The sequence below is a fragment of the Apis laboriosa genome, unplaced genomic scaffold (genome assembly GCF_014066325.1).
Source record: "Apis laboriosa isolate Shangri-la unplaced genomic scaffold, ASM1406632v1 scaffold9_cov152, whole genome shotgun sequence".
Lineage (NCBI taxonomy): Eukaryota > Metazoa > Arthropoda > Insecta > Hymenoptera > Apidae > Apis > Apis laboriosa.
In genome coordinates, this window is record NW_025224966.1 from 2,780,651 (window position 1) to 2,804,184 (window position 23,534).

At 40.4% G+C, this 23,534-nt stretch overlaps 3 protein-coding genes across 4 annotated transcripts; all 3 read right to left on the bottom strand.

The window, feature by feature from the left end:
* Positions 1-3,564: 3,564 nt before the first annotated feature.
* LOC122720018 (5-oxoprolinase) lies at positions 3,565-23,508 on the bottom strand. Its single transcript, XM_043946412.1, has 23 exons — positions 23,497-23,508; positions 20,564-20,565; positions 9,789-11,174; positions 9,539-9,724; positions 9,227-9,465; positions 8,987-9,149; positions 8,827-8,912; positions 8,553-8,754; positions 7,828-8,088; positions 7,606-7,725; positions 7,326-7,527; positions 7,006-7,222; positions 6,775-6,913; positions 6,407-6,684; positions 6,058-6,318; positions 5,855-5,960; positions 5,631-5,798; positions 5,318-5,562; positions 5,110-5,221; positions 4,783-5,007; positions 4,531-4,712; positions 4,297-4,456; positions 3,565-3,843 (listed from the first exon to the last, which is right to left on the bottom strand). Exons 3-23 carry the CDS (start codon positions 9,951-9,953, stop codon positions 3,697-3,699), a joined length of 3,864 nt encoding a protein of 1,287 aa, XP_043802347.1. The 5' UTR covers positions 9,954-11,174; positions 20,564-20,565; positions 23,497-23,508; the 3' UTR covers positions 3,565-3,696.
* On the bottom strand, positions 10,881-18,481 carry LOC122720019 (long-chain fatty acid transport protein 4). The gene is given in 13 exon segments (XM_043946413.1): positions 10,881-11,561; positions 11,647-11,702; positions 11,772-11,925; positions 11,995-12,062; positions 12,065-12,091; positions 12,174-12,311; positions 12,422-12,565; positions 12,652-12,844; positions 12,993-13,194; positions 13,532-13,760; positions 13,917-14,154; positions 14,229-14,379; positions 18,345-18,481. Coding segments are annotated over 13 exon segments (1,818 nt in total). The 5' UTR covers positions 18,464-18,481; the 3' UTR covers positions 10,881-11,462.
* LOC122720020 (vesicle-associated membrane protein 4-like) lies at positions 19,153-20,936 on the bottom strand. 2 transcript variants are annotated; one of them, XM_043946414.1, is made up of 6 exons: positions 20,750-20,936; positions 20,610-20,659; positions 20,471-20,521; positions 20,060-20,292; positions 19,580-19,649; positions 19,153-19,308 (listed from the first exon to the last, which is right to left on the bottom strand). In XM_043946414.1, the coding sequence occupies exons 1-5, from the start codon at positions 20,813-20,815 to the stop codon at positions 19,612-19,614; spliced, it is 438 nt and encodes a 145-aa protein (XP_043802349.1). In that variant the 5' UTR covers positions 20,816-20,936; the 3' UTR covers positions 19,153-19,308; positions 19,580-19,611. The 2 variants fall into 2 exon arrangements, with proteins under 2 accessions (XP_043802349.1, XP_043802350.1); XM_043946415.1 differs by lacking the exon at positions 19,580-19,649 and having other exon boundaries at positions 20,750-20,935.
* Positions 23,509-23,534: the final 26 nt, after the last annotated feature.

Here is a 23,534-nt window from a genome sequence, read left to right on the forward strand (position 1 = left end):
GGAGAAAATGGAATATTGTCTTCGACACGTGCGAAACAATGTCTTTCCTTTCGACGGGAGTTGAAATTATTGGGTAAGGATCGTTCGTTCTCTTCGTATCGCGATCTACGAACCTCTCTCATTTTTCATCGGATCGATTCGTTGTTGTCACGGCCGAGCCTTCGAAGAATGCGCAAGCTATTCTATGGAAAGTAATCCGTACGTAAAGGTGAAGGAAGGAAAGAGGAGGATTCTCTTCGTTTCCATGAAAATTTCTCTTCCGGTATCGATGCCGCTCGTTAGATCGGTGAAAAATGTTTTTCGCGCATTTTTACGCGCATTGAAATAACAATGGCGAATACTTTTCCGGGTGAAAGAAAAAGAACGATTTTAAATGACTGAACGAATTAAGCGAAGTCGAGCGAAATACCTTGCTGTTGAATCGGTTCAATTTAATTCGATCGTTTCGCTCGAGGATATCTAGCCCGTTAATTCGATTATTCAAAGTAACGAATGAATCGATAATCACGATATTAATACTAAACCGATTTGCTCATCAAATATGCATTGTCCAACGGAACGTGATTAATTAAGGAACGCGTTTGGCGATCGGTGATCGGTTACCTTAAATTTCGCTGGGGGTATAGCTAATTCGATATCCATTCACGCACGAGTCATTATCTCTCTGGTCATTAATCCTGATACACGTGGACGATAGCGGATTTACGGCGCAACACCTGTTACGTTCGAAACGCTACGTCTAAAGTTTATATATCTGTTCGTTTCGATGGATGGGTGATTCGAAAGATGAGGGGAAACCCGTCGAAAAAATTTTTCTCCAAAGATGAACGGTATAATCGGCGAGCTCCCTTTTATCCTTGGCGAAAACATCCTCTCCTTCGAGCTGTCCATTTATCTCCCGTAACTCTCTGCGCTCTTTCTCTCTCGATTCGCCCTTTCTATCTTCAATGTTGTCCTCGACGTACGTGTTCGAAGGGAAGCAAACTCGATTATAACCACCGTTCTATTTATTTTTCAATCAATGTGTGAGATACAATTTTGTGAAGTGGGCGTACGCAACAAAGACGATAAAGCGTCTTCGATGTTTTCGAAACGCGATCGTTTCTCTTCTCATCGATCCGTTCGATTCGAGATTTTATCAGTTCTCGATTTCGGATTTTTTTCGGATTTCGGTTTAAACATGTTGATCAGAAGATTGAAAATCTTGGCGATGGGGTAACCAGGAAAGCTGTTCATCATGAAGGATCCATTTTTAAATGAAAACAAGGCCGAAAATTTGAACGAATTTGAACCGCGTTGATTATCACGATTCTTCTCCTCCCGTCCTTGTTTCTCGCCTTGAAAAGTTTCGTCGGTTTGTCGGTCCCGCGAGTGTTGTTGATCACCCCGGCTGGAAAACAAAAGAAAGAAGCTGAACGCGCGCGGATCGAGGTTAAGTTTGCCGTTCAGATTGAAAGCTTGCCTGGGGAATCCGGATTCGCGAAATGCCTCGCTGCTTTCTTTCTCCTCATTCGCCCATCTTCGATTCAATTTTCGCGAGGAAAGTTGCCCGATTCCGGCATTTTCCGCCAACAAAGTCAAAGGAAACTTGTCGTCTGGACGTCGTGTTTTTATTCTTCGTTAAATCCTCGATTCCTCTGACTCTTCGACACGATTTTTTTTTCTTTTTTCTTTTATTTTTCGTTTTTAATTTCTCGGAAAAGTTTAAACGAACTCTTTTCTACCCGTTTCTATCTAGGGCTCGTTACGGCGCCCTTCTCGCGAAGGGAAATTTCTTCCAAATGCAACGAAACGAAAGAATAATCAAGGTAATTGGACCGCATTGTCACTGGAACCCACCTGTCACAAGTTTTTCCGAAGAAATGGCGCAACTTTGTTAAATGCCTCGTTGGAGGGCATAGATTCTCCTTCTCCCCGTCCGATTGCTCGACTCGCGTATTTTCTAGTTTCGGGTATTCAGAGTCTCCATCCTGAATCGATTGTTCCTTGCAATGAGTGCTCGAGAGCAAGCAAGAGGAGAGCGTGAAGTAGAAGAAAAATATCGAGAGTATCCTCATTTTTTAATAAGGATAACCGTTAATTTGAATTAATTCGGAACTCGATCGGCTCCGTTCGGTGGAAACCAACCGGCTTTTATAGGAGAATTATTTGACAAATGATCGAGGATTTATCGCGTAGATACGATTATCGTTTACACGCGCTTTTACGTCCAAGTCTCGCGCACGGAATAATTATTAGAATTTTAGATCGAATCAAACGCGAGAAGTGTCTGGCAAATTGACTGGCGTCTCGAGGACGTTCGTATCGAGGACTATTTCCTCCCGTAGAGAGAAATGTTTTCGCGAAAAAAAAGGTATCGCGAAGTTCTCTTACGAAAAGCAAGATTTCTGGAAAAATCGGCTAGTAACTGTTGAACGCAAAAACGCGTAACGACGAGAAATATATATATATATAAAGTTTGGCAAAAGAGGAAGGCACAAACTTTATCCAACCGTCGTCGTCGTTTTTCACCCAACTTTTCCTCTTTTCGCGTACAACATTTGTAACATTTTCCTCGAAAATCGTTTCGCGATCGTATCGACCTCGTCGATGATACACGTCGAAACGATCGGTTGACAGAGGCGTTGATTTCCTTCGTTGTTAAAATTATTCGAGACAATATATATATATATATATAAACCACGCGAAAGAGGAAAATAAAAGTGTTTCTCTTTCAATCAACGTCTCCTTGTCGCGCGCCGCCATTCTTCTCCCGCGAACGAACGAACGAACGAAGGAAAGGGAGAGAAAATTGTGCAATTTATCCCGCGCGTGAAAGAGTGGCAGTTTTTCCCTCCACTCCTTTTACGGTTTCAGGCGTGTACAGTTTCCAGGATCAGCGCGGCCTCGTTCAAAACCCCGCTAATTGTGAACGGGCCTTAACACGCGACGCTCCCCGTTGCATTTTAATGCGACACCGTGCGCGACCGTTTCTCGCCAGTTCGCGTTTCGCGATGAAAAGAGGAGCGCACAAAGAAGCTTCTTATCTAGCAAAAGTCTTCGAAATAAGACCTCTCGTTCCTCCCCTCTTCCTCTTTGCCACTGTTCGATGCGCGTGAATGAGGGAGGGCTCTATTCGGTGGCTCCGTGATAGGAATCGAACGATTTCTCCTATGCGATCCGTGCGATGCTATTTTTCTTCTCTTCCAACGGTATATATATGTATATATATAGTGAAATGAAATTCGAAGTGGAAATGCATGAATATTGGATGGTTTCTAAGAAACGTTTCGAGCAAATGGAAGTGCAATCGGAAGTTTCGAGCTGGACGCGTGTTTCAGTGGCCGCGATATTTCGGTCGGCAATTACTGCGACCGGAAATGGAACGGTGGCCATCGCGCGCTACTTGGGAGGGGAGGAGGGCAAAATCGATGCTCGATAAGGTCTGGTAAATTTGATTTCTCGAGGCCCTCGATTTATTATGAAACTTGTGAATGATAATCGTTCACGGGGAGATAAATTGGACGCTTGGAATTACCCTCTTAAGGATGGTTCCTCCGGTTATTATCGTCGATACGATCGGACGGTTATTATCGAGTATAGATTGCTCGCTATTTATTGTCTCCGATCGATACAGTTACAAAGATAAGAATATTATGCGCATTCTACAGCCGTAATTAATTTTCGAGCGATATCATGCGAGCTCATGGTCACGCGTCACACAGATTCTTGAGCTTTTCTGTATTCGAACACGCTTCCGCGTTCCACGAATCCTCGAGCTTCTCTCCGAATCGATCCCTCGGATTTCTCAACTCCGGGAGGACCGTAGCCACCGCCTCCGGGAGTTTCCAGTATAAACGTGTCCTGCGTGGAAAAATATTACGATGTAGAAGCGCACTCGATGATTGGCGTGCCTTTCCACGAAAAATAAAATTGGAAATCGCGAGAATAACGGAAAAACGAGGAGAGAGAGATTGGAAACGATTCGTATTCCACGTTTCCTTCTTTCGCGGCGCGACCGATCCCTTTCGAAATATAATATCTCGTTCTCGTTTCTTCGATAAGTATCGGGGAAAATTTTGTCGAAATTACGCTCGCTACAGGGAAGAAGAAGGAAGGGGAGTCGAAAGCAGAGAATTGGAAGAAACACTGTGCGATCGCGTGATAAAATCTTTTACGTTTGGGACGACGATAAAATGCGAATAAATTCTGTTTCGCGCTTAAATTGACGCGATTTTTACAACTAGCCGCGTCAAATTTTTATGCAAAGTCGTATCTATTTGTACGGCGAGATGACGGAAGAACCGTTTTTCTTACCCCTGGATAAACGGGTACCGCGGTTTTCGGGCCGAGATTGATCTTTCTACCGTCGGCTTTTACCAACGTGTTCCTTCCTTTTCGACCCGATCCTCCCCCAGCCAATCCAGGCGGGCTATTTACCCTTCTTTCCGTTAATATGGACAACGTCATAGGCGCTCTGTAGAAGAAAAAGAAACAAAGTATTGAGAAAAGGAAAGCTTCGGAACGTTCAATTGACAAATTTTCAATTGCCTGAACGTCGTTTCGCGGACAACTCCGTCGCCTCCTCGATGGGCCCCGGCTCCTCCGCTTCCGGTTCGAAGGGAAAACTTATTAAGAATGAGCGGGTAACGAAGTTCCAGTATCTCCGGGTCGGTGATTCTCGTGTTGGTCATGTGAGTGTGCACCCCTCCTCTGCCGTCCCAGGTCGGGCCCTTTTGCGAACATGATATCACAGAATGAAAATGTCGCTATTTGAAGAAACGCACAAGTTGAATCTCTTACGGCTCCACTGCCCCCGGCGACAGTTTCGTAATAACCCCACTCTTCGGTGCCGAGCGTCACGTTGTTCATGCAGCCTTGTGACGCTGCGCAAGCACCGAAAGCTCGTAGAACCACGTCGACCACGCGTTGCGACGTGAGAACGTTGCCACCGACCACCGCTGCCTCCTCCGAAGGATCCAGAAGCGATCCCTTTGGAATTATTACCTTTACAGGCTTCAGACAACCCTGAGAAATTTAACCATTAAATTTTTTTCGTCAGTCGCGCAAATTGTCGTGCTTTGCATTCGACGAATAATAAAGAAAACGATGAAAGAAAATGATGGTTACCTGGTTTAAAGGAACGTCTCTGCCCACTATGCATCTCAAACAATAAATCAACGCGGAAAGAGTGATGGCCCTGGGTGCGTTACAATTGCCCCACACTTCGTACCCCGTGCCGCTAAAGTTTCGACAATTTTTTTTTTTTCCCCAATAAAGAATTCTATGTAACAGGATTAAAATTAAAACGTCGATATGGGGGAGAGGGAGGACTTACGAGAAATCGCAGACCGCTTCACCCTTGTCCACGTCGATGTTCAAAAGGAATCGAATAGGGCTGCCATCGTCCAGATAATCGATCGCAGTTGCCCTGGTGTTTCCAGTTTGCTCGAGAAGCCTTTTCCCGACAGATTTTAACATATCTCTCACGGCAACTTCGGCGTTGCGTTGAATGTGACCCATGTAAGCTTGCACCACGTCGAGGCCGTATATATCGATCAACTCGTTGACCAACATCGATCCCTATGACGAATACCAATTTCTCAAAAGATGAATGAGAAAAATATTGGAGACTTGAGTGAACAATTTACTTTGTGATTGGCTGCGATCTGAGCCTTGAGATCGCTCAGATTGTCGGACAGATTCCTGGTTCCGGAACTCCCCGCAATTTTTCCCGGTTCCATCAACGCTTCCGTTAACTCCTTCTCCCTGAATACCCCTCTGTGCACCAACAAGAAACTTTTAAACGTCGCCCCTTCCTGCGCACAAGAGAATAATCCTGTTTTACCAATTATTAAAATTTCCAATCGATTACCTGAAGCAAAGAAGTCGAATGCGGAGGCATGGAACCAGGCGTGATTCCTCCAATATCGGCATGGTGTCCCCTGCTGGCAACGAAGAACACCGGCTTCTCCACGTCCCTGCTCACACGAAACGACAGTGACAATTGAATCAAATCAAACCAAATCGACGTAATAATAATAATATTCTAAGAAGAAATATTGGAAGAAGAAATACTTGTAAAAGACAGGGGTGATGACGGTAAGATCTGGAAGATGGGATCCCCCTGCCAGGGGATGATTCGCGAGGATCGCGTCTCCCCTCTCGAATTCACCCTTGAACGCCTTCATCTGGTATTGAACGGTCTCCTGCATGGCGCCCAGGTGCACGGGTATATGGGGGGCATTGGAAACGAGGCCGCCATCAGGTCCGAAAATCGCGCAAGAAAAATCCAGCCGCTCCTTAATATTGGTCGAGATTGCGGTACGCTGAAGGATCCTTCGTGTTGCACATTAATTAATACATTAAACCGTGATCTATTCGTGTCTATGGATTCTTGTTAGCCGCGATTCTTTGCTCCATCTACCTGCCCATTTGTTCGGCGATGCTCATGAAACGATGAGAGAATATGCTCAATTGAATGGTGTCCAATTCGGTGGTGACCTCGGCTCTCGATCCTTGGCCGATCGTTATCCTCGCGTCGCCGCGAGGCGTGATCGACGCTTTGCAATCAGGCTCGATCAGAAGAGTGCTCAGGCTGTCCATTATGATCGCCGGTCCGTGAATCTCGTGGCCGGGCGACAGGGAGCGCAGCTGGTACACTTTGGTCTCCTGGTAGCCGTTCTCGAAATATACCATGGTGGTCTAATTTTGTTAGAAAAAAGAGTTTCGTTTCGTTTGTTTAACGTTTGATGGAACACGCTAGCGTTCGACATTCACATGCAACATTCTTGCCTTTTCGAATTTCGGCGGCTCGTTGGACGAAGATAAAATTGGATCTTCCTCGATGTCTGTTCTCCCCGTACCCCTTATTCTCACGTCGTTTACCAGGATCTTTCGATTGGGCATGGTGAAACCGAACTCCGTTTGATACCTTGATTTCAATTTAATTAAGATTTCTAGATTTTTTTTTCTTTTTCTTCTTTTTTCGTATCTCTATCTATTGATGTTACGAGCTTACTTTACCTTTCCAAAAAGGTACTGAGAAAATCTCCGTGTTTCGTGCCCTTGTGTTTGGTATCTTGGCTAGCCGTACACATTAGAGCGCAGTCTGTCCCTTGATAACGCAAATGTAGAAAAGGTTCCGTTTTTATGTGAGATTCGGGGAATGCTTGGGCAGCCAACTTTGCACGAACTTTCCTCTCCAAGGCGTCCAATCGTTCGTCCAAACGTGCGAACGATTCTTCGAGCAGAGGAATAATAAATAAATAACACAATTCAATTTCTAACAATTCAGTACAATATTTGTCAAATTTTGATTTTATTTATATTATTAAATGTAATACCCTGTTCGTAAACCTCTGCGCTAGGTTCTTGGGCCTCTTCTACGACGTCAGCCAATGCCATTCCGTAGGCTGACAAAATTCCGGCATATTTGTGGACGAATACAGTTCCCATTCCTAAAGAACGCGCAATGGCGCACGCGTGTTGTCCCCCTGCACCCCCGAAACACGCCAAAACGTGGCGAGATGTATCGTAACCTTTCGCCTAATATATATATATATAAATCTTTTTGAGAGCAAATTATTCATAAATTTTTAATCGTGATATTTAATCGATCAATACCTGAGTGAGAGCTCGTATCGGTCGACACATAGTTTCGTTAGCAACTCTGACGAATCCCATCGCCACTTCCTCGATGCTCATCTTCGCGCCGTGCCCCTCTTTCGCTAGAAATTCGTTTATCTATAAATCAGAGGTATTCCCATAAATTATTTATGATTTCCGACGATATCTTAATAAAAAAATAAAAAAATAAATAAATAAATAAACGAAGAAACTTTGTACTTGATCGGTGAGAATTTGAAAAGCTTCCATCGTTCGAGACTTGTCCAACGGTTCGTTCTCACTCGGGCCAAATATTTTCGGGAAATATTCGGGCAAAAGTCTTCCGAGAGCGAGGTTCGCATCGGTGACAGCCAGGGGGCCGTTCTTCTTGTAACAAGCTGGGCCAGGATGTGCCCCTGCGCTCTCGGGCCCGACCTCGAAGAGACCCGACCTGAAGAAAAGCATCGATCCACCTCCTGCCGCAACTGTGTTCACGTCCAACTTCAACCCAATTTTTGTTGAAAAATTTGTTTCAATCGCGTTCTCTTATATAACGCCCTTTGATTAATTCATATACACCGAGCCAATTAACCCTTTGCTCTCCAACGGTGACTCTCGAGTCACCACTTGAGTTAACTCCAGCGGCGATAATATTTATTTATGTTTGATTTTTTTAGAATATCGCTTCATAAATAGGTATAATCTTATGAGATGTAATCTTATCTTATGAGTAATTATCTTATGGTAATCTTATGAGAAATCTGAGTCTGGAGGATCTGAGTTCGGAGTTATGAGGAATCTGAGTCTGGAGTTGCTGGTTCGACCGAGCGAAACAGGCCTGGAGTACAAAGGGTTAAAAGATACCGATTTTACGATTTTGACGATTGATTGAAATTATTGTATCGTTTTCAAGACGATATCGTATTGGAAATTGAAATTTACCCGAATGTAAAGTGAGGGAATACCTGTGCAGCTTGGATCGTGACACCTGCGGTTGTGCTCTCGTATACGTGCTCGTAGCTACCACCGAAACGACTGACATCGGTAGAAGTACCGCCCATATCGAATCCAATCACGGGCAAATCGGTCTCTTTGCTGTACGTGGTCATCGCATAACCGACGACTCCGCCCGCTGGGCCGGAAAGAATGGCCCGAGACCCGTTGAATCTACATTGAAAGAGGACTAAACGCGTAATTGTTTTTCATCGGATTGACCTCCTCGATCGAATCTGCACTCACGAATTCATTGGAGTCAATCCACCGTCGCTTTGCATGAACAGCACGTTCACACCTTTCAATTTATCTTTGAAACCAGAAGAGAATCCCTAAAAAGATTGAAAGATTTATTTAGAAAATTCTTATTTATCCTCGAATAATATTTTTTTTTTAAAAAAAATACCTCTAAGTATCGTTTAATGTGCGGGGTCAAGTATGCATCGGCGCAGGCTGTGAATCCTCTAGGAACCATTCTCGCCATAGGCATAATTTCGTGCGAAAGCGAAACTTGGGGGAAACCAACGAGTTTCGCCAATTCCCCTATTCGTATTTCGTGTTCGCCGTATCTAAGATGTATAAAAGAAACGAACGATGATAAAAGTAATAGTAGTAGATTATAATTGGTGTATGCATGGTAACAAACGTGTAACTGTGCGCGAGGACCACGGCTAAACTCTCGATCCCCGATCTTCTCAATTCCTCCAGATCTAATTTCAACTTTTCCTCGTCCAATTCTCGAGTGATAAATAGATCCTCCCCCGTACATCCCTTCACTCTGCGCCATTTCTTGTGATCCAACTGACACTTTCCAACCGATGCGGGTATCACTCTGCACTCAACTTCGACTACCTTTTCGTACAATACTTCTGGAGTGACTACTTGCTAAAGAAACGACAAGGAACAATCTTTCTTAATTTAATTGTGTCGCGATAATACGATAATGCATTACATATACCAAGTCGAATATATCGGGGCGTGCTTGATTCCCGATGAAAAGAAGATCTTTGAATCCTTCGTTGATCAACAGCGCCATTTTCGCGCCTTTTCTCTCCAAAAGAGCGTTCGTGGCAACTGTCGTGCCCATTCGAATCCACGATATCAACGATCCGTCTATCTCTCCTTCGATTTTTCTCCCAGTCTCCTGCAAATTTCTCACGTTACACCGACCATCGAGTCAAGATTATCGCGATAAATATAAATAATACCTGTTGGAGAATCCTGCGAATACCTTCGCGCGGGGCATCGTCGTAGTTGGCAGGATCCACGGAGAGCAGTTTCATCACTCGAATTTTCCCGCCTGGGCACTTAGCGTACACGTCGGTAAACGTGCCGCCGCGATCTATGGCGAACTCGAATTTATCACCACCCATTTTTACTACGCGATTTACTCGGTTCACAGCGCCGACAAACACTCGAGGATCGAATCTGCTCGATTCTGGACTCTGGAATCGAGCTGGATCGAGAAAGGGATCCGAGATTTGTGCGCAATAATACTTGATAAGATTTGACGAGACTTTAACGATGTGTACATAACAATGTAAACAGTCGCGTGCCTGTTCCCCACGACGATGATTTTGATGATTGTTGATAAACTATGTCGAGGGCACGGAACGATTATTTCCTCCCTTTCATCTCTTCGACGAAGATGATCAATAAATCAATAATCAAAACTTTCTCCCGACGTTGGTATTGATCGATTCGACTCAACTAGTTTCGACAAATGTCCTCCAGAGCACACTAGACACGGTGACGAGAATCGACGCAATACGGATTCTCTTGTATTTTTTCATTTCTTTGGTCTGATAACGAACGCGATTACGTAACGCGATCCGACCGCAAATTTTCTCGCATCGAGGTTGATAAAAACGAGGTTCTCATTCGGGGAACAGGTTCGAGGTTAGAATCATCGCTGGTCGGTCACCGCTCTGTATTAAAATAATTATCTTTGTCGCGTCATCCCAATCCGGGGAGAGATACAGAGAGTGATATTTCTTTTTTTTTTTTTTTTTTTAAACGGAATTAATTTTGGATTGAAAATTACTTTATCGATCGTTTTTTTTTTTTCCATATAAGAAGATTTTATTCTTTTTATCGAAATACCGAATTACTGGATGCGTGAACCGAATCGTGAGGAAGGAATATTATATCTGATACTTGACAGACGGCCCGATAACGATGAGGGTCACTGTACTCGAACGGAGACTGCGCACCAACGATTTCTGCTTTTTATTAGAGACAATACTACGGGTGGGCGTACTGTAAGGCATCTCCAGGGGACAAAGTCCAGCTCGAATTGGTTTTTTTTTTTTTTTTCAACAAGGGGACAATTTATTAAACTATGACGCAGAGTTTCATTTTATACACGGTTACTTTACAGAGTCACAGTCGTTTCGCTCCCTACCTTCACCATCTTTTTATAAAATAACTTAAAAGTCTTAAAATCTCTAGTAATTCCATGCGATGGACAAAATGTTCAGAAATGATCCGTCTAGGCGATTAAAAATTAATAATTCACAATTTTTTTTACGAGACGTAAGTTTCTTCCAGTCGATACTTTTTCTTTTCTTTTCTTTTTCTTTTTTTTTTTTTTCCTTGAAATACGTGTATCTATTAAAATATTATCTATCTCTTACAATTCTATTATTCCGAAACTTTTTTACAGTTTCTATTATAAGAATCGTAAATTAAAATAGATATAAAAATACGTATAAATGTAGCAATTCTCCGATAGCAAGTTCGCTGATAAAATTTCGTCCGGAAATATTTATAGACAAAAGATAAATCTGTCTAAATAGACTATTCCTCTCGTCAATAAATAGAAATTATACAAAAAACGAGATTGTTTATACTTTGGTGAACTCGCTAAAAAAATTACGAATTCACAATCGAATTTTCCCCTCCAGTATATTGTTGTAAATTTCTTCTGTCAACTTTACGTAGACACCAGAGTTGTCGAGGAAATAAATCGGGTCTGTGATCTGTGGAAACGGAAACGCGATCAAATCAATCTTACGTAGTCATTTTAATATTACATTTATTTAAAATAAATTAAAATACCTTTACCTTTTTAATATCGAATCCATCTTCTTGAAGATCTTTTTTCTTCAATTTAAACGTGCCTGAAATAAAAGAAAAAGAAAAGTTTCAGTCAACAATTCCGAACGATCAATTGTAATTAAAATACTTGCCAGTCATCGGCAATTCCGACAACACTCGAACGAAAAGAGGTCTGGCATACGATGGTAAAGATTTCTTCACGCCGTCCGCCATTTCTTTGATGTTCAAAGTATATTCTGGATCGTAAATGGCGGCCATTCCAGCCTTTCCCTCGGTTCCAGGTACCTGCCAATTGCACAACATCGTAGATCAAATTATTCTAAATAAAAATTGATCATCGTTTCGTTCGATCACCTCGACTCCATATACAGCTGCATCTTTCAAACCTATCACATTGCTGACGACAGCCTCCACCTCCGNNATCCGAATTCGTCCATGAGCAAAATATCGCCTGCAGAAGAAGCACGTTTCAATTATGAATTTTTTTATAAATAGATCGATGAATTTTCTTTTTATCGCTTTATTTCAATTACCAGAATTAAAGACTCGATCGCCTTTCCTGAATACATCGCGAAGAATTTTTTGTTCCGATGCTTTTCTATCCACGTATCCAGAAAAATCGTTCAATACCCTTTTCGGATTGATCTTTCCCACAAAGATGCCCGATTCTCCTTAAAAGAGGAAAAGAAAAATATTTTACCATATAGTTTCGTGTTTTTGAAAATACTGATTAAATTTCAAGTTTTTAAAATAAAAAAAAAAAAAAAAGTGTGTTATTAACCAGGTTTACAACGAATGCAGAGACCGTCCGATCCCCTCAACGGTTCTCCAGTCTCTTCATCTACTCTTAGTAAAGCCACAGGATACAAAGAACTGCCGCATAGCGGGACAAATCCAACTGCTCCAATCGTGTTATCGATATTCACTGTTCGAAATAATTTTTACGTAAAAACGAATCGTTTAAAATCGTTTAAAAATGAGATAATAAAAGTAAGGTAAAGGCCAAATTACCAAGATTCGAATTCCCTTCCGTGGCACCGTAAAATTCTCCTATTTGCTTCACACCGAATCTATCCACGAAAGGTTTCCATATCTGGGGTCTGAGACCGTTTCCAAACATCAGTCGAACTTTGTGCGTTGTATCGCAAGGGGCAGCCGGCGCAGTGAGCAGATATCGACATATCTCGCCGATGTACTGAGCAACCTATGACCGGCAGAGAAAAACACATACGGATGAGAATACATATACGGATGTTCAACAAGCTCGATATATATATATATATATATTTTTATTTATTTAAACAAAATTCAACGAGATCTAGATCTAGACGGTAGTGGAGGAATAAGTTTACGGTGCACTCGTAATGAACACAATCCGGCCAAAATTTGGAAGCGCTGAAACGTCTGCGAAGCACGACTGTGATTCCTCTCAGCAATGCTTGACCTACTCCAATTAGGCCTCCAGCCGTGTGATAGAGAGGCAAGGAATTATAAATACGATCGGTTGGCCGTAGATTCAGCATAGAGTTCACGCCGCATGACATCAGCATGTATCTAAAAATGATAATTGATCATTGATACATCGAGATGTAAAACGATATTCGTGGTAATCAACGAGAGAGAAACTCTCGGATAGCAAGCGTAGTAGACAATAATAGCGTATAAGCGGATGTTTAGACGCAACGATAATAAAAATGTTATTCAACTATTAAAGAATTTTCTTTAATTGACGCGCTTATTTAATTTTTGCAAGTCGCTGGAAGAAAATATTGGTTTTCTATACGAATTTTAAATTACTCTTTATATAAAAGCTACGTACTTTCTTTCGATTTTGAATGATCGTAAAAGATGTCGTTCGAAAAATAAAGAGACAAAAATAAGAAAATCGTACCTTAAATTTGTTATAACGGCAGCTTTCGGCATCCCTGTGGTGCCAGACGTGTATATATAAATCAATTTGTCCCTAGGAGTACCGAGGGCCACTGTGTCCAGGGGTCCCGAATCTACGCTACTGATTTCCGGGTTCAAATCGATCGCTCCTTCCAGGCACGATGTGTCGGGAAGTTCAGACCATTGATACAGAGCCACATTGGGAATTCTCTCTCTAATTTCGACCATTGCTGAGAAGAGAAAATTGCTATCGGTCAATCTTGTCAATCTAATCCCCTTGAATAATTCACAAATGTATATATATATATTGGAACTAAAAATAGAAAAATGGAAAACTCGGATATGAATGGTTAAAAAATTTTCTTTCCCAAACATTACGAGCTTACCGTCCTTAAAATTCGACCCGAAGATGACAGCCTTGCAATTGGCTGCTTTGATACTGTGCATCAGGACATCCTGTCGAAGATTCGTGTTCAGAAGGGCGCCCACCAAACCAGCTTTGCTCAGACCTAGCCAGATCCCTACATATTCGGGCCGACTTTCCATAATGAGGCCAACGCTGTCTTCGCGGGACAAGGATTTGCCAGCGAAGTAACGTCCAATCCGATTGCTGTATCCTTCCAGCTGCGGAGCGAATCAAAGGGGATTACATACATCGCCTCGCCTTCGAGAGTGCCGCGATAATTAATTCAACTCACCTCTTTGTAAGTCCATTCCTTGTCTTCGAAGATGAAAGCGATCTTTTCCGGATTATCCGTGGCTTGCCTGCTGAATATCTTGGCCACGGTTAATTTTTGCCATTCCCACCACCATAGCAACACGTTCACCCGAACGAATCTGTACGCGCCCCTGTATCGCATCGAAACAAAAGTCATCTTTTATATACCCCGTTGATATACGAGGAATATTTTATCGTCGTTGCAAAATTTCTTTCTCTAACATTTTTAAAACAACTCTCTAATATTTTGAAATTGAGAAATTATTTTTCCTTCTTTTCTTTTCTTTTTCTTTTTTTCTTTTTTTTTTTTTCTTTTGAAGATAATTCAACGGATATTTCCTACGCGATATTCAGATTTTCATAACGAGAAAGAGGGATCAAATGAAATGATTAGAAACGAATTACGGGCAATGGAAATACGGTTGCATGTTTTCTGCAAAGATGATACGTATCTCTGTCGCGCCATCGCCACGTTCCTCCCCGACGAGATACGTCCTTCTCTCTCCAGAAAGCAATTGAGTAATTTCGCGCCTCGACGCGCGCGTTACGTGTGTGTCCACGCGAACGCGATCTTTCCACGATCCTTTTCTTTCCCACTTCTCCAATTATCGTTTTATCGAAGAAAGAGATCGTTCGACGCTCGTTCGAATTATTCTTCTTCTCCTTCTTCTTCTTCCGATTCGCGAAAGAAGAAATTTCCTCAAAATTATATCCTCGAGAGAAAAAAATGGAGAAAAAAAATTTTAACGAAAGAAAGTTATAGAAGAATATATTTACGAAAATTTATAAGAAATCGTATCGTCGTGTTGCCGCAGAAGAACTGCTACTGTCCTCCCTACACTCCCTCCCCCCCTAGGAACATTACCTACGCCTTTGTCGAAACTCTCGCATCCGCGGTGAGCATACGATACCAGCGGTCACCCTCTTCCAACGCTTCCACGGTGATTAAATGAAATCAAATAAAATAACGAAGCGAGTTGTTACGAGGAGGTATGAGGTACGACCATCGGACCATCCGTGCATCGCGGTTTCGTTGCCATGCGTTAATCCCACGACCGGTTAGCAGGATTACTCGTCACGCGGCAACATACTCTTCCAACAAACATTCTTCTCGTTTTCCTTGAGTTCGCTTTTTCCCCGTCCCTATCCTCGTAATTACTCGAAGGAAGAAAGGAGGAGGGGGAGGGGGAGGAGGGATATCGCGCGACTCGATGTTTCAAAAAAAAAAAAAAAAAAAAAATGTAAGTTTTCACGAAATGATAGAATTAGATTATTGGAAAAATTGTATTGTATTTGTCGATCGTTTATGCTAGACTTTGCACCGGGCATTTCTTCTCTCGTTCGTTGACAACGCATTGATAGATCATTGAATCGAGATTAATTCGTGTTAAACTTTGATACTATTATTTTTTCCATATCAATCTCCTTTTTTTTTTTTTTTCGCTTTTTCTTCCGTGGAAAGATCGATTTATAAACAATATATGTCGCTTGAATTAAATACAATCGTGTTATTATTTTATGTTATTATTCGTGTGTATTCGATCAACCGAAGAAGAAAAGGTTTAAAAATAATAACGTAACGAAGTCTTACCAAATATCAACAACATTTTTTTTTTATGGAGAGAAGGGAGGAGGGGAAGGGGGATCATATTATACAAACACACAAATTTCCTCCAACTGGTCATTTCTTTTATTCAACGATTATAAAATATATACTTGTTTACATTAAACTCGCATCGTTCGACAAACAAATTCCCGTGGAATTGAAGGGGAGGAAGAGAAAGAAAAAGAAAAGAAAATATATGATAGGGTGGGGGGGGGGGAGAAAAAAAGAAAAGAAAATTGTAGCCTCGTAGGAAACTGCACCGAGTACATCACTTCGGCACAGGGCAAATGAGACGGTTGCTGTTCGAGTGGCGATAGACCAACGTTTAATGGAATGTAAACGCTGGCATCCACCACTCGTTCGCGGACAAGGCCGTGCCACTCGGCCTGTTTATCTTTCGCCAAGACAATTTTGCAAATGATGTTTGCACGATTATGCGCGTTCCGCGTGCAATAGCCCCGCGAAAGTAAACGAAGCCATCCTCGCTTGTAACATATGATATTTCAACAACCTGTTGCGGTTTGTTTCTAAGCGACTATACGATACCGATTCCACGCCACTTGTTTCTCTCGCATTCGGTTCTAATCGATTTTAATCCGTGGAACGTGGAAATTGATCTTGCTCATCACTCGATTGCGAATATTCCCTCGCAGATCGGCGATCGAATTATTGGAATTGTTTTCATTCAAAGATCCAGATTTCGGAAATTTTATTATCGTAGAATTAGGATAGGGGAAAAGGTAAAGGAAGATAGAACGATTTTTCATATATTTTATTTTTAAGATTTGGAAATTTGGAAAGGTGGTACAAGAAAGTATTATTATTGATTATTTTTGTCGGAGGATAAGTTTCGTAAGTGAATCGTATGCGTTTTTTTGTCGAGCAGCTCGACAACAAAATTAATGTTTCCTTTGTCTTTCGCAATTTAATTAAAAATTTTAAATAATTCAAATTAAAATTCAACCGAGAACCAGACTTGATATTCGATCGATTGTTCGAGAATTTTTGAAAAGTTAATGTTTCAAAATGTTTGTAAAAAAATTTTATCGATTATTTTAATTATCTACCATTTAGATTAGAAATAAACGACCTATATCGTTCGAGCGCTTTTGTACGATCGATGAATCGATCGAATGGACAATCCGCTAAAATTACACCCTGTGGCACAGTTTCGAATAATTATATAATTCTCAAACGAAACACAGTACGAATATTTTTCTAATTTTGCCCGTTGAATTTATTTATTCGTTCATTCTTAATTAAATTTACTTATTATTCCTTATCTCTTTTTATCAAGGATCTTATTCTTTATTCGCGTTCAAACTTCCACGGAAGAAAGAAACGTTATTTGAATACGAAAGAAAAAGAGATAAAATAAAATGGGGATCGATCCAGACGAAACCAGATCTCTCGATACTCCTTTTGCACGATGACCTGATCGAGAATGATGATAGGTCGAAAACAATGTTATTCAGCCGGCTGTTTAAATTCCATGCGCTCCATATTGGCCCTACAATAGTCGTTCACGATGGCACAATGCGCTCGATGCATCCGCCGATGGACGTGCGCCCGGTTACGCGCATGCACGAACAATATTCTTGTGGTCTTGCCACTGAATTCGACCGATTCTCGCGATCGAGATCAACGATTCCACTTGTACCGAATCTTTTCAATACCGTCACAGACATTCATGACAGATGCTTTATTTACTTTTTACCAACGATCCTCGGCTGACGATTCTCGAGTTTCACGAGATCGTTCGAACGATCGTGCCACGATCACGCGTTCCCGCGGGACCTTTGAACGCGTTCAATAGTATCGTAAAATTTCTTAAGTGATCTAATTGTACAGGATGAGTTAGGAGAAGGAACTTGGAGTATGTTGCATGTACTTGTCGCGTATAGTCGTGAATCGTGTTGCTCTATTCAGATTCGTTTGAAATGAATGATGGGCGCGTAATGAGTAAATGAAATGTGTCTACACTTTTTTTTTCTTTTTCTTTTTTTTTTTTTTTTTTTTTTCTTTTCGAAAATGAGAAAAAAATTCGACGAACGTTTACAAGAACGATAACTCCGAAAAAAATAAAAAAATTACCGATACGATGGTAATTAATTATTAAGGTTACGGACGATTATACTCCCGACGATTTGACTCCATTCGATAATTACGCGAATTTCGATTATCAACACGAGCACGTGGTCAAAGTTGTAAAACGTCAAATGTGATGGAAAACCGATTATAAATAGTTACCAATTATAAATAATATATTATTATTATCATAACCATTTTCTTATCAATATATTACTTAAATGAACATTTGACGTAAATAATTGGATCTAATATGCAAAATTGCAAAACCGATCGATGAAAATAATCGTTTAGATTAGATATGTTTTAACAATTCCGTTAAATTATACAGCGTTAATTATTTCTTATTTGATGAATCATTTTTTTTTTTTTTTTTTTTTTTTCTATTTCTCAAATACTCACAGCACATCTCTAGGTAAGGTTTTGTAGAGCAAATAAATGAAGCGTCGTCGTTTTCCTGTGAGCAAGTAGGCGCCGATACACACGGTCAGAACCGCGATCACTAATTCGTTCACTCCCATGATTTTCTAATAACGATTTCTAATAATAATAAAAAAACGCGTCTCGATCTACAGATGCGTGATCGATGATCGTCGTCCTTGTGATATTTTAAATAAAGAGAGAGAGAGAAAGAGAGAAAGAAAGAAAGAAAAAAACGAAGCAAAACACACGCTCAAAATTAATTCGATAATCCGAGGACGTGCGAAAACTCGACGCGAGTAAACCGTTCGATACGGCGATCGAACGACGACTAAACTGGATAAGTAGTGTATGTGGTACGATTACATCTGCCGACGTGTGTACACTCGTATTCGTTTCGTCTCGCGCGAAACGTGCTAGTGTTCGTCATTGATAGCCAGCGACGTAAAATGTGGGGGTTCCAATTGGGAGGGGGGAGCTCCCGCGGCTGCGTTTCATGCAGAGCGCGCGCTTCTGTTTCCCCTTCTTTCCATTATTTTACGATTGTTCTCCCATTATTTCCCAAATAAAATAATTTGACGTTTGAATGAAAGGTAACAAGATTGAATCCGATCGAAGTTTTAGTCGTTAATTTATCGAACTTATCGTTACGATAAATTATGTAACGAGATAAGGAATAAATTTGCGCGTTATAAAAATACGAAAAAATTTTTTTTGAATTATCATCCCTAATAATAATTGCGAATGTTGATTCGTAAGGCGATTTGCGATAATGGATACGAATCGAAAATAAAAATAACAATATATGTATTTATATAAACTTATGATAGTAATAATACACGTGAGTAATCCATGAAAGACAGGTACAAATATAAACGTACGCTCGCAATAGTGGTATATCAGTCTGGTGGGAGCCTTGGTTACGAATATTTCACGGCGATGGATACTGAAAAATAAAACGCCCATAATGCGTACACGGTCGATTGTCGGCGAGGTGTCAAAAAGCGAAATCGTACACAATCGAACGAACGATGAATAATGTCAGAAATGCAAGAGGGGCGTTTGATAAATTGTTATGTTGAGTTATGCGAGAAAAATTTTGCAACGATATGAGAAGATTACCTGGTTGGTTGTTAAACAAGGTGAAAAAAAAAAAAAGCTAGAAGGATGAAGGCGTGTAAACAGATTATACAGAGGTGAAAAATAGTGATGAATACCTGGAATCGAACGATCGAGGCTCGCTACTTCGCTATCTGAGAACCAGGTAAAGCACCATGATGTCCAGAACTGAAAATGATACGCGTCGATCTAACTGAATGAGTTGTACTTGAAAAACCATTTTCTTTTTTTTTTTTTTTATGCAAAAATTATGCGATCTGCAGTGAGAAAGATGCGGTGCACGATGTTCAAGATAGATGAACCTAGACGTTCGATAATAATAAACTGGAAATGCTCAATCGAAATTGGAAGTATTATATATGTATTCAATAATTTTTTAAAAAATTAGACTATTCTATATTTTTAATTTTATTTTGAGAGCAATAACTTGTTCTCGAAATTCAAATATTATTTTATTTTAATAGATAAGACGGATTAAGATTGAGCAGTCCTGTTTAAATGTCTTATGTAACACAATAAAAAAAAAAAAATAACAACATGCGCTTATCATGCACTTTGGATGATAACATGCATCATACCAATGATGCAGACGACGACCGTCACCGTAATAGTGACAAGAATGATTCTCGTTTTAAAATTCTGCAGCCACGCCTTTTGCTGGGCTTTCCTCGCCGCTGCCCTAAACTCGTTTCCAGCCATGGTTAAACGATCGCTAACTTCTTGTAAATCTTCCAACTTCTCTCCACGTTCTATTACCTTTTGCACATTTTCCCGCATCACCTCTGTAACTTCCTGTATTTGTAATCTTACGCTAGAAAAAAAAAAATAAATAAATAAATGAACGTCACTGCGATACTGATCTCAAATATTTCGTAAGTAACTAATTTCGTTTCTTAACTTTTAATCGATTATCCGGTACGGAAGATTATGTTGAAGCACAGCACAAAAGTAAATCGAATTCTATTTACGAAAATGGAAAATACTCTTACCTATCCATTTTGCCATCCGTTTTAGTTTCCGCTATGGACGTACTCGGTCGACTAAAATGCAAAAATGTATTCATTAAAATATAATAGAATCACTTCTACGATAAACGATAGAAATAACGATTCGATCCACTCAACTCACTTGAACAGCATATTTTCATCCGGATCGCTGTCATGTTCCAATAGTAATTCCTGAAACGATTCAGATTTCAATTTCCCGCCACGTCATCTCTCCGTGGCGCTGTCGAAGCTACAGCGACCAACTTTTCGCACATTACTCACCTTTTCGTCTTTCGCTGCAGTTTTTATATCCTCCGCGGACAAATCCCACTTGTTACTCGTCGACATGTTGAAGATCACCAAATCAGACGATCACGCGTTGTTAAATCGGCCGTTAAATACCTCGCGCCATAAGTAATGCTTACGTCCGTGCCAAAAACACGCTACAAGAACACTCGACACGTAGCCATATTGCTACAGACACGGATTGCATCGAGAGCTCGAGGTTTGTCTACGAGAGTGTCTCTCTTCACGATAGATGGCGTTGTCGACGTATCCGGTATGATGTGCACGCGGCTACAATTTGATTTCCCGCTATGCGCGTTCTCTTTCCTCGAGATAAACTTGATCCATTTAAAAGAAAGAATTTTTTTCAAAGTTTCCTTTTCAAATAATTTTTATCTTTCACGAACGATAAAGATAATTAAATAAACGAAAGAATAAGTTTGGGAAACAAACTGGTTATGTATATATTGCTTTATATTTCGACATAAACATCTAAGACATAAGTTCTACGACAAGTATAGAAGTACATCACGATAGATAACAAAATATGTTGATTGTCGTGTGAACGTGCAGGGACTCGTCGCGGAATGTATCTTGAAAACGTTGGGACGATATATAAACAGTAGTAATCTTCGTTCGCATTATGCAAACATCGAGAATCTAATTTCTCCAAAAAAAANAAAAAAAAAAAAAAGAAAGAAAGAAGAAAAAAAAGATAGGAGAAAAGAGAGCGAAATACGTTCGTTCCCTGCACGATTTTCTCGCATACGTGGAATCGTTCATTCAGAGTAGAAAAAACATCGATCGTGTGTGGATGACAGATCGTAATAAAAAGTATCGGACGAGATTACGTATATATAAAAATAGACCAGCCTTTCATTCATAGATATTCATATAACTATTAGGTATCCACGATTAACGATATCCGTACAATAAATCGTAATCGAGTTCTGTCAACGCATACCTATGATTCAGAAAATATTTAATCGTTTACAAATTCTTATTTACGAACCGATACTCTATGAGGAGGAAGGGATAGAGCGTGACAATGTTGGCGCGCAAATATCTACGATTAAATATGAGTAATCGATTGTTTCTACCATATACAAGCCGCTGATGTGAAGCGCTTATCTAACTTACGATATATTTGTAATATATTGCGAAAATTGTTGCAATTTTCGATCGTTATTGATAATCAGCTGGCCTTTTTCCAAAATAATAAACATTAACAACAATGATACAGTAAGTTTACATGCACATATACCGACGGAAGGAACCTTCTCCATCCGCCTTGTACGTTTTTAGGCCGTCCCTACTCGATTGAAATTTTTCTTTTTTTTTTTTTCTTTTTTTTTTTTTTCTTTTTCTTTTTCTTTTTCGTTTCGACGATCCTATCGATACTTTTCTAAACACGTGACACCAGTTTTCGCGGCCAAACCATCTTTGTTTCGTGGGAGGGGAACGGAACAACGGAAATCGAATGCGCGTCTTCCTCGATTGTGGAAGACAAATTAAAAATACATCGAAGATGGATCACCCGCTAAATTTATTTTTGATCAAAGCTGCCCTCTATTTTTAATCGCGGAAAATTACAAGAATTCTCGAGTCAAGACTTCCAGAATGATGCAGGAATTCTTGGAAAACAACTTATTCCATATATATATAATCGTTTAAGTATTAATATTACCTTATATCTATACATAATGTCGTATAATAATAAGAAACGTTTTGGACGTCCAGCGTCGCTCGAATTGGACGAAACCAGCGTCCAGCGAGATGCTTCGATTCTCTTCTCAAAGCGAAATTTCAATATTTCAATCAGAAACAAAGTTTGCATCTACGGAAGAGCATCTTTGTTTTTTTTTTCCATTTACTCAACTAATTTAATTAATCATGGATCACGGGGATCACGGTAAAGTCTCGATCTCTTGGCAAACGTAATCGCTTTGAAAATCGAGCCAGACGAGGAACGATTCCGTGGATAAGTTTCGCTTTGACGCGAATCAATTCGTTTCGAAAGCAGACTACGATCCGCTCGTTTTTATCTCCGTTAATAGAAATCGTTTAATCGAGACTGCGTAACCGCAATTATCGGAAAATTCATTCTTTCTCTCTTCATTTCCGCGCAGGAATTCTCCACAAATCACAATGTAAAACGATCGTATTGATATTTTACGAATCATCTCGAATACATCACATCCGTGCAAATTTTATCATATAAAACGCGAAATTAATACGCGAAATTTTTCTTTGAAATTTGAATTTCGAGAAAATAAGAAATGTATATATCCGTGTGTGTTTTCTTTAATTAGAAACGATAGGAAAGATTGCGATCGATAAGTTATTCCGAAAGGCATAGAAGACATAGAAAGTGTGAGTGATAAACCTTGAAGTTCTTTTAACACCTTCAAGCCCATAAAATACCGTGCTTCGGTACTTTTCCCACCCCCAACTCGTGGGGCAAGCGTATCGATCGTTTTCGCGAGGAATCACCCAGTATATAAAGCCAGCGTCACAACAGAAGAACCGGTTGCAACACGAGATACGAGGACACGTGTTACTCATTAAGTCCTAATAAATAATCGAATCGGGGACGGGACGCGCCAAATTTATTTCTGCTTCCACGATTAATTTCTCGCCCCATTCGTCTTCGATTCTAATTTGATAAAAATTTGCGAAACGAACGAATTCTTTTTAATCGATCGATTTATTAGATTCTTAAGACGATTATCATGCCTCCTTACTTTTCCTTGAAATCGTTCGTTTATCTGACGTTTAACAT